General features: G+C 42.5%; 3 protein-coding genes across 3 annotated transcripts in view; all 3 read left to right on the top strand.

Annotated features, from left to right (window-relative positions):
• The first annotated feature begins 956 nt into the window (after positions 1-956).
• Positions 957-4,877, top strand: mylpfb (myosin light chain, phosphorylatable, fast skeletal muscle b). The gene is made up of 6 exons (XM_071895941.2): positions 957-1,002; positions 1,675-1,773; positions 3,065-3,245; positions 3,502-3,580; positions 3,689-3,737; positions 3,851-4,877. The coding sequence occupies exons 1-6, from the start codon at positions 1,000-1,002 to the stop codon at positions 3,950-3,952; spliced, it is 513 nt and encodes a 170-aa protein (XP_071752042.1). The 5' UTR covers positions 957-999; the 3' UTR covers positions 3,953-4,877.
• A 5,864-nt stretch (positions 4,878-10,741) lies between these two features.
• Positions 10,742-17,724, top strand: pgap3 (post-GPI attachment to proteins phospholipase 3). Its single transcript, XM_071895943.2, has 8 exons — positions 10,742-11,114; positions 12,017-12,114; positions 12,545-12,697; positions 12,934-12,996; positions 13,347-13,408; positions 13,769-13,905; positions 14,532-14,736; positions 15,082-17,724. Exons 1-8 carry the CDS (start codon positions 10,901-10,903, stop codon positions 15,143-15,145), a joined length of 996 nt encoding a protein of 331 aa, XP_071752044.1. The 5' UTR covers positions 10,742-10,900; the 3' UTR covers positions 15,146-17,724.
• A 3,554-nt stretch (positions 17,725-21,278) lies between these two features.
• erbb2 (erb-b2 receptor tyrosine kinase 2) overlaps positions 21,279-21,892 on the top strand; it is a 28,508-nt gene continuing 27,894 nt past the window's right edge. The window contains exon 1 of the mRNA XM_071921018.2: positions 21,279-21,510. Within this exon, the coding sequence (XP_071777119.1) occupies positions 21,438-21,510 (73 nt within the window). The 5' untranslated portion in view covers positions 21,279-21,437. The remainder of the gene's footprint in view (positions 21,511-21,892) is intronic.

Raw genomic sequence — 21,892 nt, 5'->3', positions numbered from 1 at the left:
TGGAAAGAAACCACACTATTATGCAGTATGAGACATGAATGTAAATCTGTCTGGGTGAACAATTTTATAGGTTTAGCATACCACCCCATTTTTGTTATTGAGTTTAATGCAATCACTATTCTACATTTAGTGCTTCTTTTTTTTCCAATTAAAAGTTGTACATATGTCCAGTAAATATTTGCTAGTACAGCCTGTGTCAATATCAAGGCACTGTTTACATCTCTCGTTTATGCTCGGTCACTGTTTCTAGAGGACTAGTAGTCGTGTGTCATTACTGGAGCTGAACCAATGTCCATCAGCCAACTGTTTTCAAATTTCATGACTGTTTATATGTCCTGTTGGCCACTACTGATCTGGTAGTAAGCACAAACTGCAGACTGAGCCTATCATTTGAACAGGTGATGACTTAAGGATATGTTTACTGTAAATACATGTTGGCACTTGGCACTTTTATTAATGGAAAGCATTGACGAGTTTGCCTGAAGGATAACTGTCCAAAGTTAAGTCTGTATAAAGGGAGTAAGTATTGCAGTAGCCCATCGTAATGCACTGGTTTTGCCCTCTCACAGTGGATGATATAAAAGAAACAGAAATAGCCACAACAAAGACTCTGAGTATGTCATGTTGAAGTGATGAAGAGAGAAACAGGGTATGAGGCTGTTCAGTAGTCGCCCAGGCTGTCATGTCAGTTTGTCCATATTAGTCCACGGTGACACCAAAGTCAGGCTTGTGTGTTGGCATTGAATTCACCTCATTCCAAGACTCCTGGAGCCTATTTTAGAGCACCAGAAAGACGATATGCCGGGACACCTCCTCGCTCCTCCCTCTTTCTCTTACTTTCCCTCGGCTCTCTTTTCCTGCCAAACCTGATGGTGTGGCTAAAGTTAGCCCCCCTGGGCTAGTATATAAGACCCCAAGGGTCCAACACTTACATGTCAGTCACATCGGCTTGGCTTAGGCTTCTCTTCTTGACCAACCAATACCCCACAAACTTGAGAGATGGTGAGTGTGGCCGTGTTCCTTGGAAAAGCAGTCTCTAGGATCTTCTCTACACTAAACTGATAAGATGAAAGCATCATTGATACTTTTTCAATCTGGATTACCAACAGCTCAAACTGTAGAGCTGAGCCTCTCAAACTGTGGATTTGGACCCACTCTTACTTATGGCTGTTGGCCTCAACTAAAGATTGGCTAACATCTTTAATCTTGATCTTGATGAAATGGTGATGCTAAATATCTTTGGGGATCACTTCGTTAAAGGCCCCAAACCTGTTACATAATACTATAGCCTACTCAAATGGACAGATTACATTTGTACTCTTCCTCTCCACAAAAGCTTTGTGTTGAGAAAGTGTGATTCAGTTCAGCAAATTATCAAAGCGGCATCAGCCAGAAGTACAGCTGCATAGCTATTCGAGGCATATTTGTTTTGCATCGCTCTGTACTTTATCTAATTCAGAATGAGCAAGACATTGAGCAAGTAGAGGATGTAGAAACCAGCAGTTTGGGACTCCCTTTGTGTCCTTTTATTCTTTGATCACACAGAGGGCATCCCTCCTGATTATTGTGGCAGTCTTTTTAGCACAGAGTTAGCCAGGATAACTGCCTCTTGTAGTGAAATCTGTTTGGTTGGTGTATGTTAAAAATGTGTTTTTACTTTGCATCGTTTCCCAGGCACCCAAGAAGGCCAAGAGGAGGCAGCAGCAGGGAGAGGGTGGATCCTCCAACGTGTTCTCCATGTTTGAGCAGAGCCAGATCCAGGAGTACAAGGAGGTAAAAATTTCTCCACCACATCACACACACTTTACACCAGCCACATCATGTAACAGGGATGGGAAATGGGATTTCATTTTTGGAAAGCAGCTTCAGTTAAATTTCATGATGACATTTAGCAGAAATCCTGTGGTAAAAATAAGACTGACTTTTCTAGTTGTAATCATTAGGATCCTAGATCATGTGAGAAAGGGAAAGGACATTTTGTGGAGCTCATATAACTGGTGACTCCATGTATCATTTGACTATGGAGGTAATGTGAGTGAGCTGATCAGATTGGCAACATGACAGCAAAAATGTCCCCATCAGCATGAGAGAACAGTAAATCTGAGCTTTACCGATGACAGCAGTTACCTCTCCCCGGGGGTCGGTCAGTCATCTCCTCCTGAGCCTCAAACACCACTCTCTCTCTCTCTCTCTCTCTCTCTCTGACCCCACTGGAATGCCGCCCAACAGCTGGTGGACGCAAATGCCAATCAAAGCTGGAAAAAGAGCAGCTTAAGGGAGAAAGAATAGAAATTTATTAGAGGTCCTTATACCTGAGTGCACTAAGTCTATTTAGGGAAGAAAAAGAGAATAAATTGGGAAGAAAAAGTTGTTTTGCAGCCCCAAGAAAGTCTTTTGTGACATTTTAGATTTAGCACTCAACTACAAAGTTACCTTTTGTCACTATCAGATATTAAGTAGCCTATGAGGAGTCTTGTTGGGGCATAACCTCAGCAAATATATGAGAATACAATAGCTACAGTGGCTGAGCTTTGGAGGTGAAGAGGGACAGGGACAGAAGAATTAGTCACAAGGCAAAAAAAGAGGGAGGAGGGAGGGGTGGCAGCTGTAATCGATACCGTCTCCTTAAATGTCGCAAGGGGCTTGTCTCACATTCCGAGACCATTTTAACACCTTAGAAAGACAAGTGGCTCACCAGCTGCCAACTCCCAAAAGGTTCCCAATGCCATCTTTGGTTTCACTGGGTGCAGCGACGAGCTATGTGGAAAGAGAGGTGGAAGACCCTTACACATTTACACATGCAGACCAGCTCCTTCAAATGATTGTCACGAGCAAATCTTGTGACCAGGACTCAAGAACAATCTGGGCGCCTCGAGCTCCACTGTTCTAATTAGTTGTATTTCAGTTAATCCTTTGAGGAAGAAAGGGCTCACGAATGTCATCTGAGCAGGCGTTTGATTTTCTTAATGATTACCATCCATCAGCCGTGTGTTTCTTGCATTATTGACCCCCCCCCCCCCCCCCCTCTTCTTTCACCCTCTTACCCGCGTCTCTCCCTGGATAGGCTTTCACAATCATTGACCAGAACAGAGATGGCATCATCAGCAAGGACGACCTCAGGGACGTGCTGGCCACCATGGGCCAACTGAATGTGAAGAATGAGGAGCTGGAGGCCATGGTCAAGGAGGCCAGCGGCCCCATCAACTTCACCGTCTTCCTGACCATGTTCGGCGAGAAGCTGAAGGGTAGGTCAACACGCACCTGAACTTACACAGCTAAACTAAGCTTTACCACTACTTGTGTTAGTTTGTAAAATATTTAGTGATGTTAGGTGTTATATTGGGTGTATATTTAACTACTTAAATGTTCCACACACCCTTTTTGTTTTTGCAATTCAGTATTTACAGCAATTCATGTCACATCATGCCCTTATATAATGTGAACTTTTCTTTTACCTTTGTTGGTTTATATCTTAACTGAGAGCGCTCCTCTTGTTCCTAGGTGCTGATCCCGAGGACGTCATTGTGAGCGCTTTCAAGGTCCTGGACCCCGAGGCCACTGGCTCCATCAAGAAGGAATTGTAAGGGCTTTTGCCTTTGACTTGCCTTCTATCACAGCACTCTATGAACTCGTCGTAGCACGGTCCAAACATGACACACATTGTCTCATATCTGTTTTTCCTCTCCAGCCTTGAGGAGCTCCTGACCACCCAGTGCGACAGGTTCACCGCTGAGGAGGTGAGTTTTCCTTGTCTATCTCACTCAACAATGGCATGTGTAACCACCATCCTAGTTATATCTCTGGGTGTGGCGACTGTTGCTCATTTGTTTCTCCCTCCTCTCCTCTGCAGATGACCAACCTGTGGGCTGCCTTCCCCCCTGATGTGGCTGGCAACGTAGACTACAAGAACATCTGCTACGTTATCACACACGGAGAGGAGAAGGAGGAGTAAATCCACCTCTCTCAAGATCTCTACCTCCGTCCAACCCCCTTACACCCCCCCCCACCCCTCCGCCATTTACTCACCCCCCTATTCTCCAACTCCGTGGCTTGCTTGCACTCGCTGGCACCCCGGCCCGCTCTCTCTCTCCCCTCGCCCGCTCACCACGAAAGACTTGTCTCCCTTATCGAGATACCGAGCGACAGAAAGTGAAGGCTGCGGGGGTGTTTGTGTGTGAGTACCAACAGGGGAACATGGGATTATTTTCAATAAAAATAATCTTGTGATATCGAAACAGCTCCTCTCTCTATCTCTCTCCCTGCCTCTTGTTCCTCCTCCTCTTCCCCCATCACTCACTTCTGTCTCTCTGTGTTGAGGCCAGCAGTGCATGCATCATACCTACATTGTGTATGCATATGCAGTCCAGTGTGTACAGCGGTCAGTCAAAACTTCTCTTGGGTGCTGTGGTGCATGCACAGTCGTTTATTTGAAACAAGTAGGCAACTTGACCCCGACGGTCTGTTAGTCTCAGCTTGACATGGAGTATTTGATGGACTTGTGCCTATCTTTGTATTGGAAAGGAGAACAAAGTAAAAGAGCGGGAGTACTGTACTACAATAGTTTGCCTACCCCTCTCTCTTAATTTCTCTCTCCCTTGCTCATACCTATAGGTATAAAAGAAAGGGTTGCGGCGGACAGAGGAAAGCATGATTTTTATTATTTTTTTTAAAAAGCGGTAAATCTTGTAAATAGAGAAAGAGGTAGCGAAAGACGGTGAGAGGGAGGCGGGAGAGAAAGAGGCAAAAGGAAAACATCTTTGTTTCGATTCGCTCTTCCTCCCTCTCGCTGCTGTTTCTCTCCTGTTGCCGTGACTGTGTCTATGTCTCCACTGTAACAAATAAAGAAGTACAAATAAAAACCAATATCTTTCGTACTACACTGTGTCTGCTGGTTTAAGTGGGGGTGTGGGTAACAGCACTGCTAGTTGTGCTTGAGTATTGACAGTGGAGAGCACTATAGAGCACTGACTGCACACTGGCTGTACTATGCATATAGTGAAGCATTATCAAGGTCTTGTCTTGTTGGTGAGGACCCAAATGCAGGACAGCGAGAGAGGTGGTGATTAAACCCCGAGACTGGGTGTTTAATGTAACGGGTTGCAGGTGACACAGGAAACCAAAGACGAGAGCTCTTCACACATAAACTGACACATGTAACAGAAAGCAATGATCCGACCGAGAGTGACTGGGCAACAAGACTAATATACACATGGGGTTGATTACAAATGAGACACAGCTGGGGCAGACAGGAAACATGGTACACGTAGAACTAAAAGAACTAGACAGGGAAACATAATACACAAAGAAATACAAAACCTAGACAATGAACAAAGGCAGAAAGTCACAACCATGACAGGTCTGGAAGGTTACTTTCAAAATATAATTAAAAATAACTGATTACTCAATTAAAATGTGGCAATACATAGAAACTATTGGATGATTCATTCAGTAATATAATCTTATTCAGTTACTTTTGGATCACTTTTTCTCCAAGGGTTTATTTTATTCTCACTAAGAGACTGAATTGTAATCATCCCTAACCATTATTTAAAGTTCCAACAAAAGGATCTTTATGTCTAAAATAGTAATCAGTAAAAAGTAATCAAACTAATCAAGACACCTAACAATATATGAATATCAATAATAAAGAACAGCTTCAGTCCATGGATTGCTGTCATACAAGTCCTGAACTGTCTATGGTGGGATATTGGACTGTTCTTTAAGAAGGAAGAAAACCTCCAGTTCTTTGAATGGTGAAGGAGGTGAAAAGTCGATTTTGTACGCTGCACTCTAGAAATTCCTATAAAGGTTCAGTGATGTTTAGACGTGGTGATTGGAGAGCCCATGGAAGGAGTTTGACTTCATCCTGGAATTTGTACATCAGTGTGTATGGAGGCATTATCATCTTACAATATGGGAACATGATGAGGAACGGTGTTTGCACCTGGTCCTGTAAAGTAACCTCATATTCCTTGGCCATAATACAGCAATACAAAGTAATCATCAGACCTTATGACTCCCAGTAGATGGCTGTCCATAGCATACAGATCCACCACCATGTTGAACAGCTGGCAACAGACATTGAAGGTTCAAGGCGTCCTTTGGCTTTATCCAAACGTAATTCCTTCTGCATGTAGGAAAAAGGGAAACATGACTTTTCTCCATTGCTCAGGGATCCAGGTTTTGCACTCCTTACACCAGGTTATATGTCTTGGTGCATTCAGACTGGATAAAAGCTGGAAATAAGCGGTTTATGAATGGAAACCCTGCCATAAATACCAGCTTTGTGAATCTCATGACATACAGTTTTTGTTGAGACTGTGTCACAGAGGTGTTGGTTCAATTTTTACACCATTTTTTAAGCTGTAGTCTTGCAGTGTTTTGTCAGCCAGAAACATCAAGGGATCATTGGTAGCCTATAGGCTGGACAAGCAGGCCTGTGCCAGGGAGGTCGCCAGTTTGAATCCTCGGACTCAACAGCTGCTTTTCCAGCAGCGTCCTTGAGTCAAGGCACCATACATCCAATTGCTCCAGCAGGGCTGCTCAGTAGTCAACAGTACATTGCTATTGTACTGGCCAGGTGTGAATGTGTGAGAGCAAGCATGCTCAGTGAACAACTACTGTTCTGCTTTGCAGATGCTGTTTGTCCATGGTTTGCAAATTTTGTCAGGATTTTTGAGACTGTTACCCTCACCACATTAAATAATTTTGTAATTTTTGAGACCAATGCTCCTACAAATGGCCTCTTTGTAACTCTAATTGCTTCATTTTGCTTTGAAAAACCACATATACAAGTGATGATTGTCAGAACACTCTACAATTTACAATTTAGAAGATGCTCTTCTCCAGAGTGACTTACAATTAGTGCAATGATTTTAAAGATGGCACTGCTAATTGACATTCAACTTAATATGGCTCGCCTGTAGAGATGATATGTCATGCAACCTCCACTCATCACCCCCTCCCTGATTTTCTACTTCATTATTTTATGTCTGGTTTGAAAAAACCATGGCTGTGCAGGGTTTTCAAGTGACAGATGATGATGACGTGGCTTGTCAAATTATATTCACTGGCACACCTACATTATTCAAATGAAGAAACCTCGCTCAAATACAGCAGGTCATATAGATATTACAAACACTACTGGCAGCGAGAGGTAAGATTAAAATGTTAAATTATTGGGTGTTGCAACAGAAAACGACAAGTCATCATGGATGTATTTTTTACTGATTAATAACTGTTTTTTTGTGTTTTTTTTAAATTGCAGAATCAAGCTCTGGGGAAATCAAAATGTTAATTAACGTCACTTTTTACTTCGAAAGGTGTGATGACAATTGGGAAGGTATTGCCTTCTGGATGTCTGTCAGTGTTGTTTCCATTGTTTTTGGGCTTCCTGCGGGTATTGCCATCCTCTGGGAGATGTTTCAAAGACACAGGAGGGGAACCCACTTCACCCCCAATGACATCTTTATGTTAAACCTCACTGTCATGGATGTCATGTATTTGGTCTTTGTTCTACCAGATGTGTACAATTTTCCATTCGGGCATAACTTTGTGTATGAATCATTTATGTTCTTCTTGTTTTCATTCAAAGTGTGTGGGAGACCTCTCTTTATGACTTGCATGTGTCTGGACTGTTATCTGGCTGTGGTTCATCCTGTCACCTATCGGGCAAGAAAGAGTCTGACTCCCAGGGTGCTGATGGCTGTTGGTGTTTGGACTGTCACCTTTGCTGAGGGGTGTTTTTTTGCTGTGGTTTATGCTAGAATCTTGTCTAGTATCTTCCCAGTCTTGGTAATCATTTTGACTATCCCGGTTATTGGATTTTGTGACTTCTCCATCCTCTGGACTCTGAAGAGGTCCGACCCCGGAGGAAGAGGAAGAGACCTGCACCCCCAGAAGAAGAAGGCTTTACAGACCATCACCAACAACCTTGCCATTTCATTTATTTCCTATCTTCCTCCAGTGCTAATTTACTTAATGCCTCTCTTTAAGTATATGACTGAAACGACCTTCTGGTGCCTTGTGTCGATTCCAGCACTGTCCATCACTACAATAGCAAGTGCAGTTCTGCCTGTGTTGTATTTGAACAATCTAGGAAAACTGGACTGGCTAAAATGTTGGAAGAGAGAATGAACCTCATGCAACTTTGTTGCCAAAAACATGCAAGTAAGGTGGATTGGACTTTAAATTGCACATAGGTGGAAGTGTGAGTGTGAGTTTATCTGTGCTGGTCCTGCGATGGACTGACAGCCTGTCCATGGTGTTGCTCTTCCTTCCAACCAAAGATTATTCATTCATTCATGTAATTTGATTGTTAGATTAATTATAAGCATTATTTATGCATGCTAATATCAATTAATATTTATACAATTATGTACCATATTTATTTTGGGCCATTTCATATAGTTCAACAACTTTTTACTTTTTACTTAGGTTGACAAATAGATGGAAAAAAAAAAGCTCACTGTAACTTTCCTAACTCTTTGTAACTTGGGTAATACTATTATATGTATACTCTCCCAGTTGTATTTATCACTTTGTTGAGTCATTCGTCCAATATATTTGAATCAAGTTCATGCTATTATATATCTCCCTGCTTTCTTTCCTATTAATATTTAACGTATTATTTAATAAAGCTAAAGCTGAAGGAGGATGAGTACGAAGTTACAGCACTTCTGTCTTTTTGTCTGTTTCCACGTATAAAAATACTGTTGAGGATTCCAGGTCTGTGGCACTGTGGGAATAAAATGCCTGCCCCGCCATTTGTATATGGATTTAATCCCACAAATACAGAGAGTAATGCCATGAATTGTGTAAACCCACAGCATGTGATGCCCCTAAAGTGTTTCAATGCACACAGTTCTTTGTTGGCATTCTGAATCAATATTTATTTTGAGTGACACAATACTTTATATACAGTATGTGTCTTATTCATCAAGTGGTGTTATGGTGCAATCTGTTCTACAAAACTAACAATACAGGAATTTTGTCCCTCGTTGCTTGCCACCACCCAGTCGCCACCACTTCATTTACTTAATACCTGCACTTACCATTTGCAAAACCATTGATGTTGACAGGCTTTAGAAAGTGACTGATGATGAGTGAGAGTATCAGGTGAAACAAATGCAGAAATAATTGCATACTCAAATTAAGAGGCATCATTCAAAACAGCAGAGGGAGGGCAACCTCTCATATTATTGTGATCCAGCAGAACCATTATAAAAACAAAGCCTTCTTGCTTGATTGACAAAGAATATATTTGTTGCTTTCTAAGCAAAACTGGCATCATACGATTTTTATCCATCTAATTTCACAGGGAACTCTAGTGAGAAAATTAATGACATTTTAATGTGTGAACAAGACTGTCAGGTAACATTAAATTCTGGCCGGTTTTCCTCCTTTCTCTTTGGGTTCCCTGCTTGCGTTGCTGCTTAAGGGACAGGGAAAAACAACAAACCCCACTGATGCTAAGCCTCACAGTCATGGACTTGCTTTTCTGATTTTTCATTCGACCCCTGAAATAAGCAGTAACTTCATCTGGAAAAATCTAAAGTTAAGAGTCATGTGTGCCTTCCTTTTTTTCTTTAATGCATGGAAGTGGAATCACAGCAGCCTTCTTATACAATCTAGTGCAATTAGACTCACAAAAAGTTTGGACAATGAAATAAGAAAATTAGTCCCTTTGAATGTGTTTGCAGTCCCCCAACCCCATTTGCTTGTAGCTTATGTGTATAATCTCTTTTGGTCAAATGACAGCTCACTTGATTTATTAGAGTCATTGCTTGTTTAGGCAATGCTTTCCATAATATTTCCATCGGCAGGCCTAAGCATGGTGATTACATCATTGCTGGAAGCTTGTATTAACTATGTCTGTGCGTGTGTTGTATGTGAATGATGATGTCCTCATTCAGTGTCAAATTGCATATTCAAAGCAAGGAAATGATCAATTACAGAGACACTAAGAGGCATTGTAAAATTGTATGTATATGTAGGTTAATCAAAGCAAATGAGAGAATATGAATTTATTGACAAACAGGGATAAATTGGGGCATCTAAGGAGTATAAGGACAACTTTTGGTGATGATTCAAATACTTTTACAGAACTTCAAGAAAATCCAGGATTGGAGGGAAAATTCATTATACATTTTTATAAATTATTATAAATGTTTTTTGCTGTGTGGACATGGGGCTAGGAACTGAACTCTGGGGTTATTTTACTGCAGGCCTCTTCCTCCTTCGAAATTATTCTTCGATATCTTCAAGTCAACATGCTTTAAATGTTTAAATTGTATCTTCTTTATTGATCTGTTGTCCCCGTTTCCTAGAACCCTGCGATCACGCATGCGCAGTATGCCTTAACAGTACACTTCCTGGTCCCCGGACTGTGGGAAACTGCCTGGCAGCATCAGCAACAGAAAGCAGCCACGTCAAGCTAGCCAGAGTTACCAGAAACCAGCCTTTTTTGCCTTCAAAATAAAAGCGCAAAAATTGTTGCTTTACAAAATACAAAAATTACCAAATTTTCGGGCGTCCGGAACAACAAAACCAGCATTTAAATGCTAAGTGGAATGGTTACATTGGATGTGAAGAGAAACTGTAGCTGTAACTTGGTGTTTTTGTTACTTAAAATACGTTGCAAAATATGTTAGTTAATAAGTGTTTTATTTTGAAAATTGTGACTGGAAATCATATATTTTATTCTGGCAACGTTGACCCTGTTCAAAAAGCACGGAACACTGGACGGACAGCACAGCGAGGGAATTAGAAAGCGTTTTCCAGGCCCGCTCAGCTATCACAGGGAATGGTTGTCCGGTGATGTGGGCCGTCGGCTGCGGATGTCATCGATGCCGCTGTCGCCCCGCCGTGCCTCTTGACTTGTGACGGGCCGACACACACCATGGCCTCACCGTTGTCCCCATGCACATCTGTCAGACTCTCCGCTTTGGCGAGCGTCGCCCTTCTCCTACTGTCAGCGACTACTGTACAGTCTTCTCAAGGCGACAAGGAGCCAGTTTACCGGGACTGTGTAAAGCAATGTGTCCGGACCAACTGCACCGGTGCTCGCCTACGAGGCTTTCAGTCCACCCAACCGCCATACATGGCGCTGACAGGTGAGTTTTGCCGCCGCCACGCTCTCTTGATGTGTATTGTTGTTGGCGACAGGTAAGGTAACCTAGCTTGCTAGCAGCCATGAATAACGTTAGTGAGTATCTCTACCATATTACTTCAATTGTAGTTAGCTTGCTAGGACGTTAGCTTGACGTAATAGCCCGCTATGTTCATATTAACATTAGCTGAATTTAACACTCGGCTAGGCTAACAGTTTCATGTACATCCACTATATGCTTAAGTTACTTAACTCTTTGTTTTTCTCAGCCATGTATTGCACTCCACTGCGGCAGATAACAAGGAAAATAGCAAAATTTCAGATAACTGACATTTTGATCTTATCTGATGGTTCATGAAACTTGTGTGCTGCTGTTTCATAGGAGCAAAGCCCACTCTACAGCCAGTTTTTCTGGCTGAACAAGGTCGGACACAAGTGTTGAAAAGTCCCATTGTAATTTCACCCGGCCCACCACTATTTGCAGTTGTTACCCGCACCATTGGTGTGAGTGAGTGAGAGAGAGCCTTAAAATACAAATTGGCACAATACCTAATCACAATTAAAAACCCTGAAAAAGGAAACTACTAATGAATCACAGACTAGCCAGAGAGGAGAGACTAAGTTATATAAGTATTGTGCTTAGGAGAAATGTTTAATGAGGAGCACTTCCCTCTCTTCTGCCCAAGTATAAATTCATAAGGAGAGTATGTATTCAAAAAATTCCCCAAAATTAGATTTAAGTATTTTGCTGTTGATTATTTGTACTGTTGTATTGTTGAATGCTCCATTCTTGCCAATAAAGCAAATTGAATTTGATAGAGAGATTGTGTTCAGTACATTTGAGGTTTTAAATGTCTTTAAATGCGTAGTGTGCCCTGAGCTCTTCTCTCTGTCCCTGTTGTTCAGGCTGGACGTGTCGTGATGACTGTCGCTACCAGTGCATGTGGACCACCGTGGGCCTTTACCAGGCCGAGGGCTACAGAGTCCCACAGTTCCATGGCAAGGTTTGTACTTCATTCACACATGGTGTTTCAGGCTAATGCTAAATAACAGTATGTGTATCACACCAAGTTTCACACACGAAAGGTTTCATTGTAATAGTCTAGTTTATTTATAAAATTAATAATACTTGATACAAATTGCATAAATTTTGAAAAAAGTTACTTGAAGTGTTATTCAGTATTTCAAAAGCATATTGGATTCAATCCTTCATAATAGCGCTATGTAGCAAATGTGTTCGTATAGCTAAAAACTTAAAAACAATATTCTGTTAATTCCATGCCAATAGAGTATGTTCAATTTTTGGAATGGTATATCTTGGGATTTCTTTTTTAACATACCTCTCCATATATTCCATTGGTGGTTTCATCTCAACTGATAGGCTTTTGAGTCAAATAATGTGTAATGATGGGTGACATACTTTATATCCCCCAGTGGCCATTTGCACGCTTCCTGTGCTTTGAGGAGCCGGCGTCTGCCCTGGCCTCTCTGCTCAACGGGCTGGCTTGCCTTCTCATGCTGCTGCGCTACCGGAGCACTGTGCCACGCCAGAGCCCCATGTACCACACCATCACCGCCTTCTCTCTGGTGGGTAGCACTCTGTGTGTGTGTGTGTGTGTGTGTGTGTGTGTGTGTGTGTGTGTGTGTGTGTGTGACTGAGAAAGACAAAGAAAGCTTTTCAGAATGTATGCTCACTTTTAAGGTGGAAGCACTTATGTGAAATGACGCAACACATTATTGTCACTACTAGGAGGCGTATACACTAGTATCATGAGATCATTCAGCATGGTTATTTAACTTGGGGCCTGTATGTGTTTCTCTAGGTATCTCTTAATGCCTGGTTCTGGTCCACAGTGTTTCACACCCGGGACACCTATCTCACCGAGGTAATGGTTGCTGTGTGTCTCAGAGACTCTGTCATCTTAACATACAATAGACTGGCACATCACTGTATTCTGTTTGGAGAGCTTGTAATGTGTCTTACCCGCTGCCAAACCACCTGCTGGGACAGGAGAGTGTCTTGTTGTTTCAGTGGCCAATGAGCTTAGCCAATCAGTAACGTTCTAATGCCATCACTGTCAAGCCTTATTGTCCTTGAATTACAACAGGCACAATCTGACAAGATTACGCTCTCCCAATTTTGACTCCCTTTTATCTGTCTCCTCCTTTTCTTGATCTTGATGTTGGTCTCTGCTGTCAATAAATTTGTGTATCTGTATGTGTTGCTCTCTTTCAGAAAATGGACTATTTCTGCGCATCAGCAGTCATTCTGTACTCAATCTACCTATGCTGTGTTAGGTAAGCTCTAAAATTGGTATTCCACATGCCCCACAAATTAGCATTTGTCCCAAGAGCAGTGTTGGACATAGATGTATACGATAATTAAATCCCCATTGAGCCTAGCAGTCTTAGTCAGAGCAACTCACACTGTCTTTCAAATGTGGTCTGTTACTTTCTAGTGTCTCCTGAATGAATATTTGACATTTGTGATATATGAGGAATAGCTGATATTTACTGCAACAGGAGGCATTAATGATATCAAGAAATTGGCAAACCTTGAGGAAAACGTGCTTGTTGTGTCATGGTTATTCTTGCCATTAACTACACTGTTCTGCTATATAATTTATCTTCACATTATCTCCCCCCTCCCTTCTCCAGAACATTGGGTCTGAGGCGGCCAGGCGTGTCCAGCATGGTGGGAGTCGTGCTCATCCTGGCCTTCACCTCACATGTGTCCTACTTGACCTTCGTCAGTTTTGACTATGGCTACAACATGGCCGCCAATGCCACCATTGGTACAGCAAACACTCCAAAGTCACATTTAAAGTTCATATTTTGTTTGTCATATAACAGATTTCTCAAATGGTAGTGTGTGTGTATTTTGAGTACTTATGAGTACTTGTGAGTACTTTCAGACATTACTACCATTAGAACAGCTTATGTCATGTTGTTTCATGCCAGTGGCTTGGTCATTGAGTTCATCACTAAGTCTCTGACAACTTAATTGACGTAGCATTGGCTTAGGATCACTCTGATCTGGTGACTTGGCAAATCGCCTTGTCCTTTCAATGTCCCTTCCCTTGTCTTTGTTTTACCTCTCAGTCTGTCTTTATTTCTCTACCACTCTTGTTCTTTGTATTACATTTCCGTCTGATGTCTTTGTCCCCGTTTCTCCGTCTCTCATTGTTTCCACTGCCTTTGCTCCCATACTTTCTTAACCTCCCTCTCACTACACTTTCCTCTCCTCTGCTTCTCCTCTTCCTGTTCTCAAATGTCTTTTCTTTCTCTCACCCCTGCTGTTGCTCCAGCCTTTCTCTTTCTCCCTCCATGCTCTCCTGCCATCCAAACTTCCACCACCCGTCTCTCTGACTCCCTCTCTCTGTCTCTCTCTCTCTCTCTGTCTCTCTCTCTCTCGCTCTAGGCATGGTGAACCTCCTGTGGTGGCTGTGCTGGTGCTGGCAGAACCGGCGGACGCTGCCCTACTGGTGGAAATGTGGTCTTGTGGTTCTGCTGCTGCACGGTCTGGCCCTGCTGGAGCTGCTGGACTTCCCCCCGCTGCTCTGGGTCCTAGATGCCCACGCCGTTTGGCACCTCAGCACCATCCCTGTGCACTTCCTCTTCTACAGGTTCGCCCACCTGCCCGCTCCCCCTTTTCTTGCTTAGCTGTACTTAAAAGAAGAATCTCAGTTTCTTTTCCTGTTCAGTTTCTGAAAAGGAAAAGAGGGTGATGTTTTTGCCAGGAAACTGGTTAGAGCGAATTGAAAGGGATATTATACCTACTGTATGATAAATCAGCAAATGATCATAGGTGAATACATATCTAGACCACCTAAAAAAATGACATCTGTTTAGTTTTTTAACATTTCAAATCACCCTTACTGGTAAAAAAAATCTTGTCCAGCATCCTTTTCATATTCTACTATTTGTTCACCAACCGAATGATGTCTCTCCTCTGCTTCGGTCTCCCTCAGTTTCCTGATAGACGACAGCCTCCACCTACTAAACACAGAGAAGATGGGCGTCAAACTGGAGTAGGAGGAGCTTATCACCTCTTCACCACGTCTCCACCCCTCCACCTCTCCAATCAGGGCAGCAGGACACCCGAACGAGGAAGGAGCTCAGTCTCCATGATGAAATGCATGACACCTGTGCAACTATGAGTTCCATCAAAGTAGACTTTGTTTACATCTTGTTTTTTTTTCTTTTTTCTGTATATATTGTTTGGGGGAATTTCTCTAATATTTTTTTTCTTTTTCAAATGAGATTTATCGTGATTGATGCTTGCACTACTAAACTTTGCCTTGTATTGACTTGTGAGCTATCCTTCCTCTGCCATCTATCACTACTGAGAAACTGGATGAAGGAAAAGGGATACTGTAACGCACTACAGTAGACCCAGTTTTTGACTTGACTCTTCCAACTGTGATTGGAGTGCATATCCTATTTCTTTTGACTTTTGGGTACCTTTAAATTGATCCAGCTTTCCTCCTTCATCCCCTGAGCCTATGATTCAAGTCCACACAAGCTTATTCTCACCAGCCTCAGCATCTTGGAAGTCCAACATGCAAGGCTCCAGACATAAGCTTGCCTTTGCACAAACTGCAGTTCGCTGTGGCTGACGACAGATGGCGCCACAGCCCTTGCCAAGCCATCAGAATCCACTGTGTGTGTGTGATGCAGCATGTGTCAGGGTCCATCTAAGCCAAAAGTGGACTGGCAGACACAGAGAGGTGTGAGGGGGGGGAGTTTAGCAGTGGATTGTTCTAGAGAAAGGGGGAAGGGGTTTATGTTTGGAGGCCATTCTAGCTGACTGTGTTTTTTTTGTCTCACCATCACACCTCTATTTTTGTGCCTCTGCTGTTTCCATCACTGCTTTTGTTTCTTTTATATTCTTATCATTTCACATTTCTGTTTTCATTTTGTATCGGTTGCCTTAGTTCTTCATTATTTTCTGTTGCTTTGTTGTTGATCACTTTGTGCTTTATTTTGTTTGTGTTGCTTTGACGGTTCTACTTTGATTGGGTGGTTAGGGTTTTGGGTGGGATATGCCTGATCAATCATGAAATGGAAATATTATTTTCATTCACCTGGATTGCCTTTCAGTGTAAGGAAATGGAGAAAAATGATTGAGGGTGGAAGTCTAAGCAGTGTAACAGGAAGGTACAGTTAGTGGGGCCCGTACATAAATGAGGGGCAAATCAAGGGGGTTCAACTGAATTCCGGGGTGAGGTGGTGTGTGTGTGTGTGTGAGAGAATGTGAATGTGAATGAGTGTCAAGGTGTTTGCCCTACCCCGTTATTTGGATGTGGCTGGATGCATTACCCGCCGCAGTATTCTCCAAACTATACCACAGTCTGTACACAACCAACTGCTTATTTCAGATGCTGCCCCATCATGTAAAATACTCCGTCTCTCACTGCTTCTGCCTTACATACTGTATGATAACCTGCCTTGTCGATGGTGTTTCTATTTGTGCAACACAGTCCTTTGTCAAATCATTTTTTTTCTTGCTCGTTTAAACGTCCAAAACTTTTCCAAAATCTGCTTTCTACACCAAAAGTTGTCAACAAAACTCTTGGCTTGAATTCATACCATGTATGTCTTCATCCCTACGAGTTTCCTTCCCATATGTGCACTTTACGGGTGTGTGTACATGTACATGCGTGTTTGTTTGAAATTCTGCTCATGCCTTTGTATTTCTGTGTGGGAATGTGAACAATGACCAGTATGTGTGTGCGATGCCTCGACTCAACGTTGTGTTGTTTTTGCAATGTCCATCAAAACTGACACGTTGTGTGTGTGTGTGTGTGTGTGAGCTAGATGGTGCTCGATCCCTTTGTAGGTCTCTGGATGTGTATGTATGTATGTGCGAGGATTGCTGTGTGAAAGTGCGGATGACCATGAGTAAATTTAGCTTTGCTGAGAGCCGGGGAGTGGGGGTGGGAGACTGGACAGAGGAAGACAGATATGGAGAGGTTGTCATATGTTCGGGGGGCAAAAGGATTTCTGAAATAGTGACAAAGAGAGCGGCCTTATCAAATAAGAACAATATACATACTTTAATTCACATTGGCTTGCATGCTGTAATGTTTACAACCCATTCACATTCATGAAATTATGTCTCAGACTCTATTATGAAAACACATACTACTGAAATGTTAAAAACGAGTTGTGGTTAATGTGTCCACAGAAACCAAATCTAATTCCAATTTATCTAAACAATTTAGCTAAACAAAACAAAGGAATTCCTCAACTGATTAGAAGATAATCTGGATGAAATTTGAAGATTACATCTCATTGGTAATGGTTTAAACAAGTTAACTTTTCTTTTTTGTATGTCTGGAGAGCTTTCATAAAGACAAAGCCCACTTGTTGCTCTGTAAATTGTTTTATTGATCAGTTTCTCTTCCCCTTTTGACTCACTGACTCTCCTCATTACTATTGTCCATAGTGACTGTCCCTCCACTTCTCTCACTCATTTACTGCCCCCTGCCTGCTGCCCTGTGCACCATCACCTCCTACTGAGTGCACTTTCCTCCACCTCACACCTGACAGTTATATTTGACAAAAAAATCTTAAAGAAATGGGACAAATAAAGTGTTCTTGGTTGATAAGTAACTTGTTTCTGTTCTGTGTTTTCATACATGGATAGGCATTGTTTTTGGACTGAACCAAGATTATCTTCCATAGTACAAATTATTCTACCTCAGAATTAGCTTTGTTACCATTACACATAAACATGGTTAGACAAGAGGAATAATATTCAAACCAGAGACTTAAATGCTTCAAGTAAACAAAAATATACAGGTCAATAGTTGTAACCTGACTTGAATAGTTAGGTAGACATGACATTCCTTGAGGTCTGGTAGCGACTAGAGTCCTAATGAACACCTTTTGAACACCGAGAACTGACCTGCTGCTCAACCTGCTGTAGTCTGCCTACAGGACATACTGGTTAGAGGATAACGCCATTAAATTGGCCTTCTGTTGAGGGGGGTCTGGCTGCAGACCACTGTCAGGCCAATCTCCACTGTCAGGCCAGCTCCACGCTCAGGTCTCTTCTTCGTCAGTTATTTTGAACTCCCAGTACCCTCCCAGTTCCGTGAAACTCGCCACATTTCCAGGCTTGTCGCCGAAGCGCATTTTCTTTTCAAAATAAAAGCCCCGCGAGGCTGCCACAAAAAACACGGTTGTGCGTGGTGAAATCTCCCTAATGAAATGATTTAGCAAAATGTTTAAGGGGACAACGTTGGCTATTTCATGACTGTCTTATGATTTGGGGATAGTGCTAACCGGGAGAGATGAAATATTTCATTAATTTTGTTTACTGCTTGTTTTCATTCATTCATGCATACGCTTAATTATTCACACGTACAAAAAAAAAATGCAAAAACAGCCCATTAGACACATAATTTCAAACAAAAACATTGATTAACCGACCTACAACAACGTCGGATTGAGCCATTGAAATTAGCCGACAGAAAAAGATAGTAGTGGCACTGTCCTGACAGCGGAGGTAAAGAGCAATCACAAAAACCGACGATGAAGAAGAACGTTGGGCTGCGTCATTAGAATGAGAGAAGAAGAGACCTGAGCGTGGAGCTGGCCTGACTCCTTGGCCTGACAGCGGAGGTTAGCCTGACAGTGGAGGTCTGCAGCCAGAGCCTTTTGGAGGCTTCTGTTTGATGTAGAACGCCTGGACGCTCCTGAGGCCTTTGCCAGGATCATGTTTGTTGACTGCAGGTTTAACACCATCATCTTGGACTTAAGTTCCTCCACAGCAAACTCAGAGTTTCTGGCAGACAGGAGGTGATTTGTGTGGCTGGGACCCACAGGTGCACCACAGGGATGTGCGCTCTCTCCCCTCCACTATTCCTTTTAAACCAATGATTGTAATTCCAGCTGTCCGACCATCAAAATGCTCAAGTTCGTCGGCAACACTACCTGGGCAGACGACAACACCAAAGGAGCCATTCAAATTCCAGGGGCAATGTCTCACAATAACCAATCCCGGTCCATTTTTATAGATCAGTTATCAAAAAGCGTCCTCACATCCTCCAGTACAGTTTGGCACTGCTCCATCTCCTGCTGTCCCAAGGAAGGATAGGCTAAATATGTTGTCTGCGACCACACGACCACAAGTCAGCTTAACTTCTTCCCAAGAGCTGCCATCCTACTTAACCAGCCTTCTAATTCCCTCACCCCTACAAACCTCCACAATCTCTGGACTTCACTTCATCTAAAGGAGCTGTCTGAAAACCCTAGTATTGTTAGTATTTATTACCAATAAAATGTATTATTGGCCAAAAATGTTTTGCACAATCTTGCACTGCTTAGAATGCCAGAACAACCCGGTGTAGTTAAGACTTTGCACACTGGCATTTTGTTAAATATTTATATATAAAGTGACATGTATAGTCTACTGTTTATTGTACCTCTTCCACTCTATGTTGAGGACCTGTTGTCCTTGTACCATTTGTACCAGTGACACTGTAGGTTGCCATGATGTTTCTCAACCAATATCATCAAGGCAGATTCCTCTAGGCCTAAACTGGTGCTCAGAGTAAGTACAACTTTAAAATGATACTGATTATCCAACAGTAGCTGAATTCATTCTGTGAAACCATTAGGAAGTAGGTAATATTTTGCAATGTGTCTTGGATCCTCGGAGCCTCTCACCACCACACAGTATCTCTCACCCACTTGCTGACCTCCTCAAGTCTCACCCCAGACAGCCCCCACCAAGTATCGATATGTCCCGCTTTATTAGTAGCTGTCCCAGACAATTACGCACCTAAAAAAAAGCCAGGCCAAATTCTTGCAAGTCCATCCTATGCTTTGTCTTCGTATAATCCTCGTCCTTAATGTTTCCATCTACTCTCAAGTCACTTTTCATCAGTGAATGATGAGAAAGGAGTTAGCCTCTCATATCAGCATCACTACAGAGCCAACCAATGGTATCCAAAATCTGATGCTAGTGAGTTTCCCACAAGAAAATCTAGCAGATTTAATAATTTGTTGGCTCTGTGTCCACACTGTTGTCCTTAGTGCTTTGAATTGGCCCTGTCCCTTGAATGTCTCAGTAGGTCTGCAGTAGCAAGTGATATTTTTTATGGGAACCAAACATTTAGGCTCTACCAGGAACAGACCTTGTGAAAAGCCTGGGACATGTGGTGTGGCTGGCTCAGCGAGGAGCTTTTTGTTGTTTCCTGATCGCTCTGTGCACTAGGTTGGACTCTGACCCTGACTGCTGTGGGTGGGGAGAGTGGATAGATTGGGATGAATAGAGTTTATTCTTCTTCCTCCAACTCCTGATTTGGGACCATGAAGTGAAGGGCCTGAGAAAAGTGGAAGAAATATAAGGATGCTCCAAGCTGGTGTAGGCTACTAATGCAAAACCATTATGCCCATGATAACTAGCAAATAGCTGCATACTATGATCCACTTGTATCAGAAATTGCAGTAGGCTACCATACATGTTGAAAACAAGACAGAAGCTAAAAAAAACACGAAAATGCTTGCATAAGGAAATAAACATGGGAAATAGTGAAACAAATTACACTATGCATTTAATTAATTAGTTAATTGGATGGTAACTGTTACAGTAAATCCCTTACCTTTTTCCAGTAAGGAGTAACGGAGGCAGGCTTCTTGTCATCCCCTAATATTAGATTTCAGTTGAATTATCCAAAAACTAGGCATATTAGCATATTATATATTATCCTCTCAAACTGAACTAGCTGAGAAATGCTGTTGACTTTCTGGATGTGTTGCCACTATTTTGATTTTTTTTACGAGTAAAACTAGGACAAGAGCATTGGGCATCAATATTTCATCTACAGTATTTGATTACCAGAAGAGGAAGCCTACTTCAGCTAACTGACATTGAAGATGAGAGAAGATGCAACCGCCAATTTTGAGTGTAAAGGAGAAGCAATGCAGCGGGTAGTTTAGCTAACAAGTTACCTCTCCCTCGGCGTGGTAAGTAAAGTAATGCCATTGAGTAACGTCTAATTCATTACTTTTATCGAGTAACAGCAGTTCCGAGGCCGCCGCTGGCTGACAGCTCAGTCGAAGTGAGGGCGGGCTGAGTCAACCTGCCACTCCCCACTCAGGCCTTCACGGGAGCGCGCCTACTCCTGAGCGCTGTCACGCTTTACTACCAACAGGCACGGAATTCCAGGGAGGAAGTTGCTGGGATTGGAAAAACAACTCCAAACGTGCCAGGAACTAACCTGGGGGAAGAAATCAGATCACGGCATTTCCTCGTTAGGAATAATAAAGACACTTAACTTGGGGGAATATGGACTAGTGGCGCTCGTACCAGATGGAGGCGGCGAGAAGTTTGGTATTTGTCGGAGCCCTGCTGCTCGGAGTGACGGGCGCTTTGGGCAGAGAAGGTGGGTTACTTTCACAGCCTTTCCCCCGGCTTTTACAGTCGTATTGTCGGCAAAATACTCATAGTATGTATTTAGAATATAGTGCCATAGTATATATGTATATTTCATGAAATGTGTTAGTTTCAATGTGGCTAAAACAGCGTGATATTCCTGGCATTACAATGGCCAAGACCACATTCCTGTGTGAGTCCGCAACCCCCGTCGCTCTCAGTCTGTGTTGTGGCTTGTGGGATATATGAAGCACTGATAAGCAGGGAAATCACACCTGTCACAAAGTGGCCGTCAGAATGGATTTAGTGTTTGAGACAATTTGCTTGCTACAACATGAAGCTCGTTTTGTTGCACTAACAGTGATGGAGGTCAGTGTTATAGCAGTGTGAAA

Source organism: Centroberyx gerrardi, chromosome 20 (genome assembly GCF_048128805.1).
Source record: "Centroberyx gerrardi isolate f3 chromosome 20, fCenGer3.hap1.cur.20231027, whole genome shotgun sequence".
Taxonomy (NCBI): domain Eukaryota; kingdom Metazoa; phylum Chordata; class Actinopteri; order Beryciformes; family Berycidae; genus Centroberyx; species Centroberyx gerrardi.
This window is presented reverse-complemented; position numbering and strand designations above follow the sequence as displayed.

Excerpts from the sequence above, each read along its gene's own strand:
- mylpfb (XM_071895941.2), top strand. Across the intron at positions 3,246-3,501 it reads GTTCGGCGAGAAGCTGAAGG|GTGCTGATCCCGAGGACGTC; the intron begins GTAGGTCAACAC and ends TCTTGTTCCTAG. Across the intron at positions 3,581-3,688 it reads GGCTCCATCAAGAAGGAATT|CCTTGAGGAGCTCCTGACCA; the intron begins GTAAGGGCTTTT and ends TTTCCTCTCCAG.
- pgap3 (XM_071895943.2), top strand. The coding sequence starts at position 10,901 with ATGGCCTCACCGTTGTCCCCATGCACATCTGTCAGACTCTCCGCTTTG. Across the intron at positions 13,906-14,531 it reads GGCCGCCAATGCCACCATTG|GCATGGTGAACCTCCTGTGG; the intron begins GTACAGCAAACA and ends CTCTCGCTCTAG. Across the intron at positions 14,737-15,081 it reads GTGCACTTCCTCTTCTACAG|TTTCCTGATAGACGACAGCC; the intron begins GTTCGCCCACCT and ends GGTCTCCCTCAG.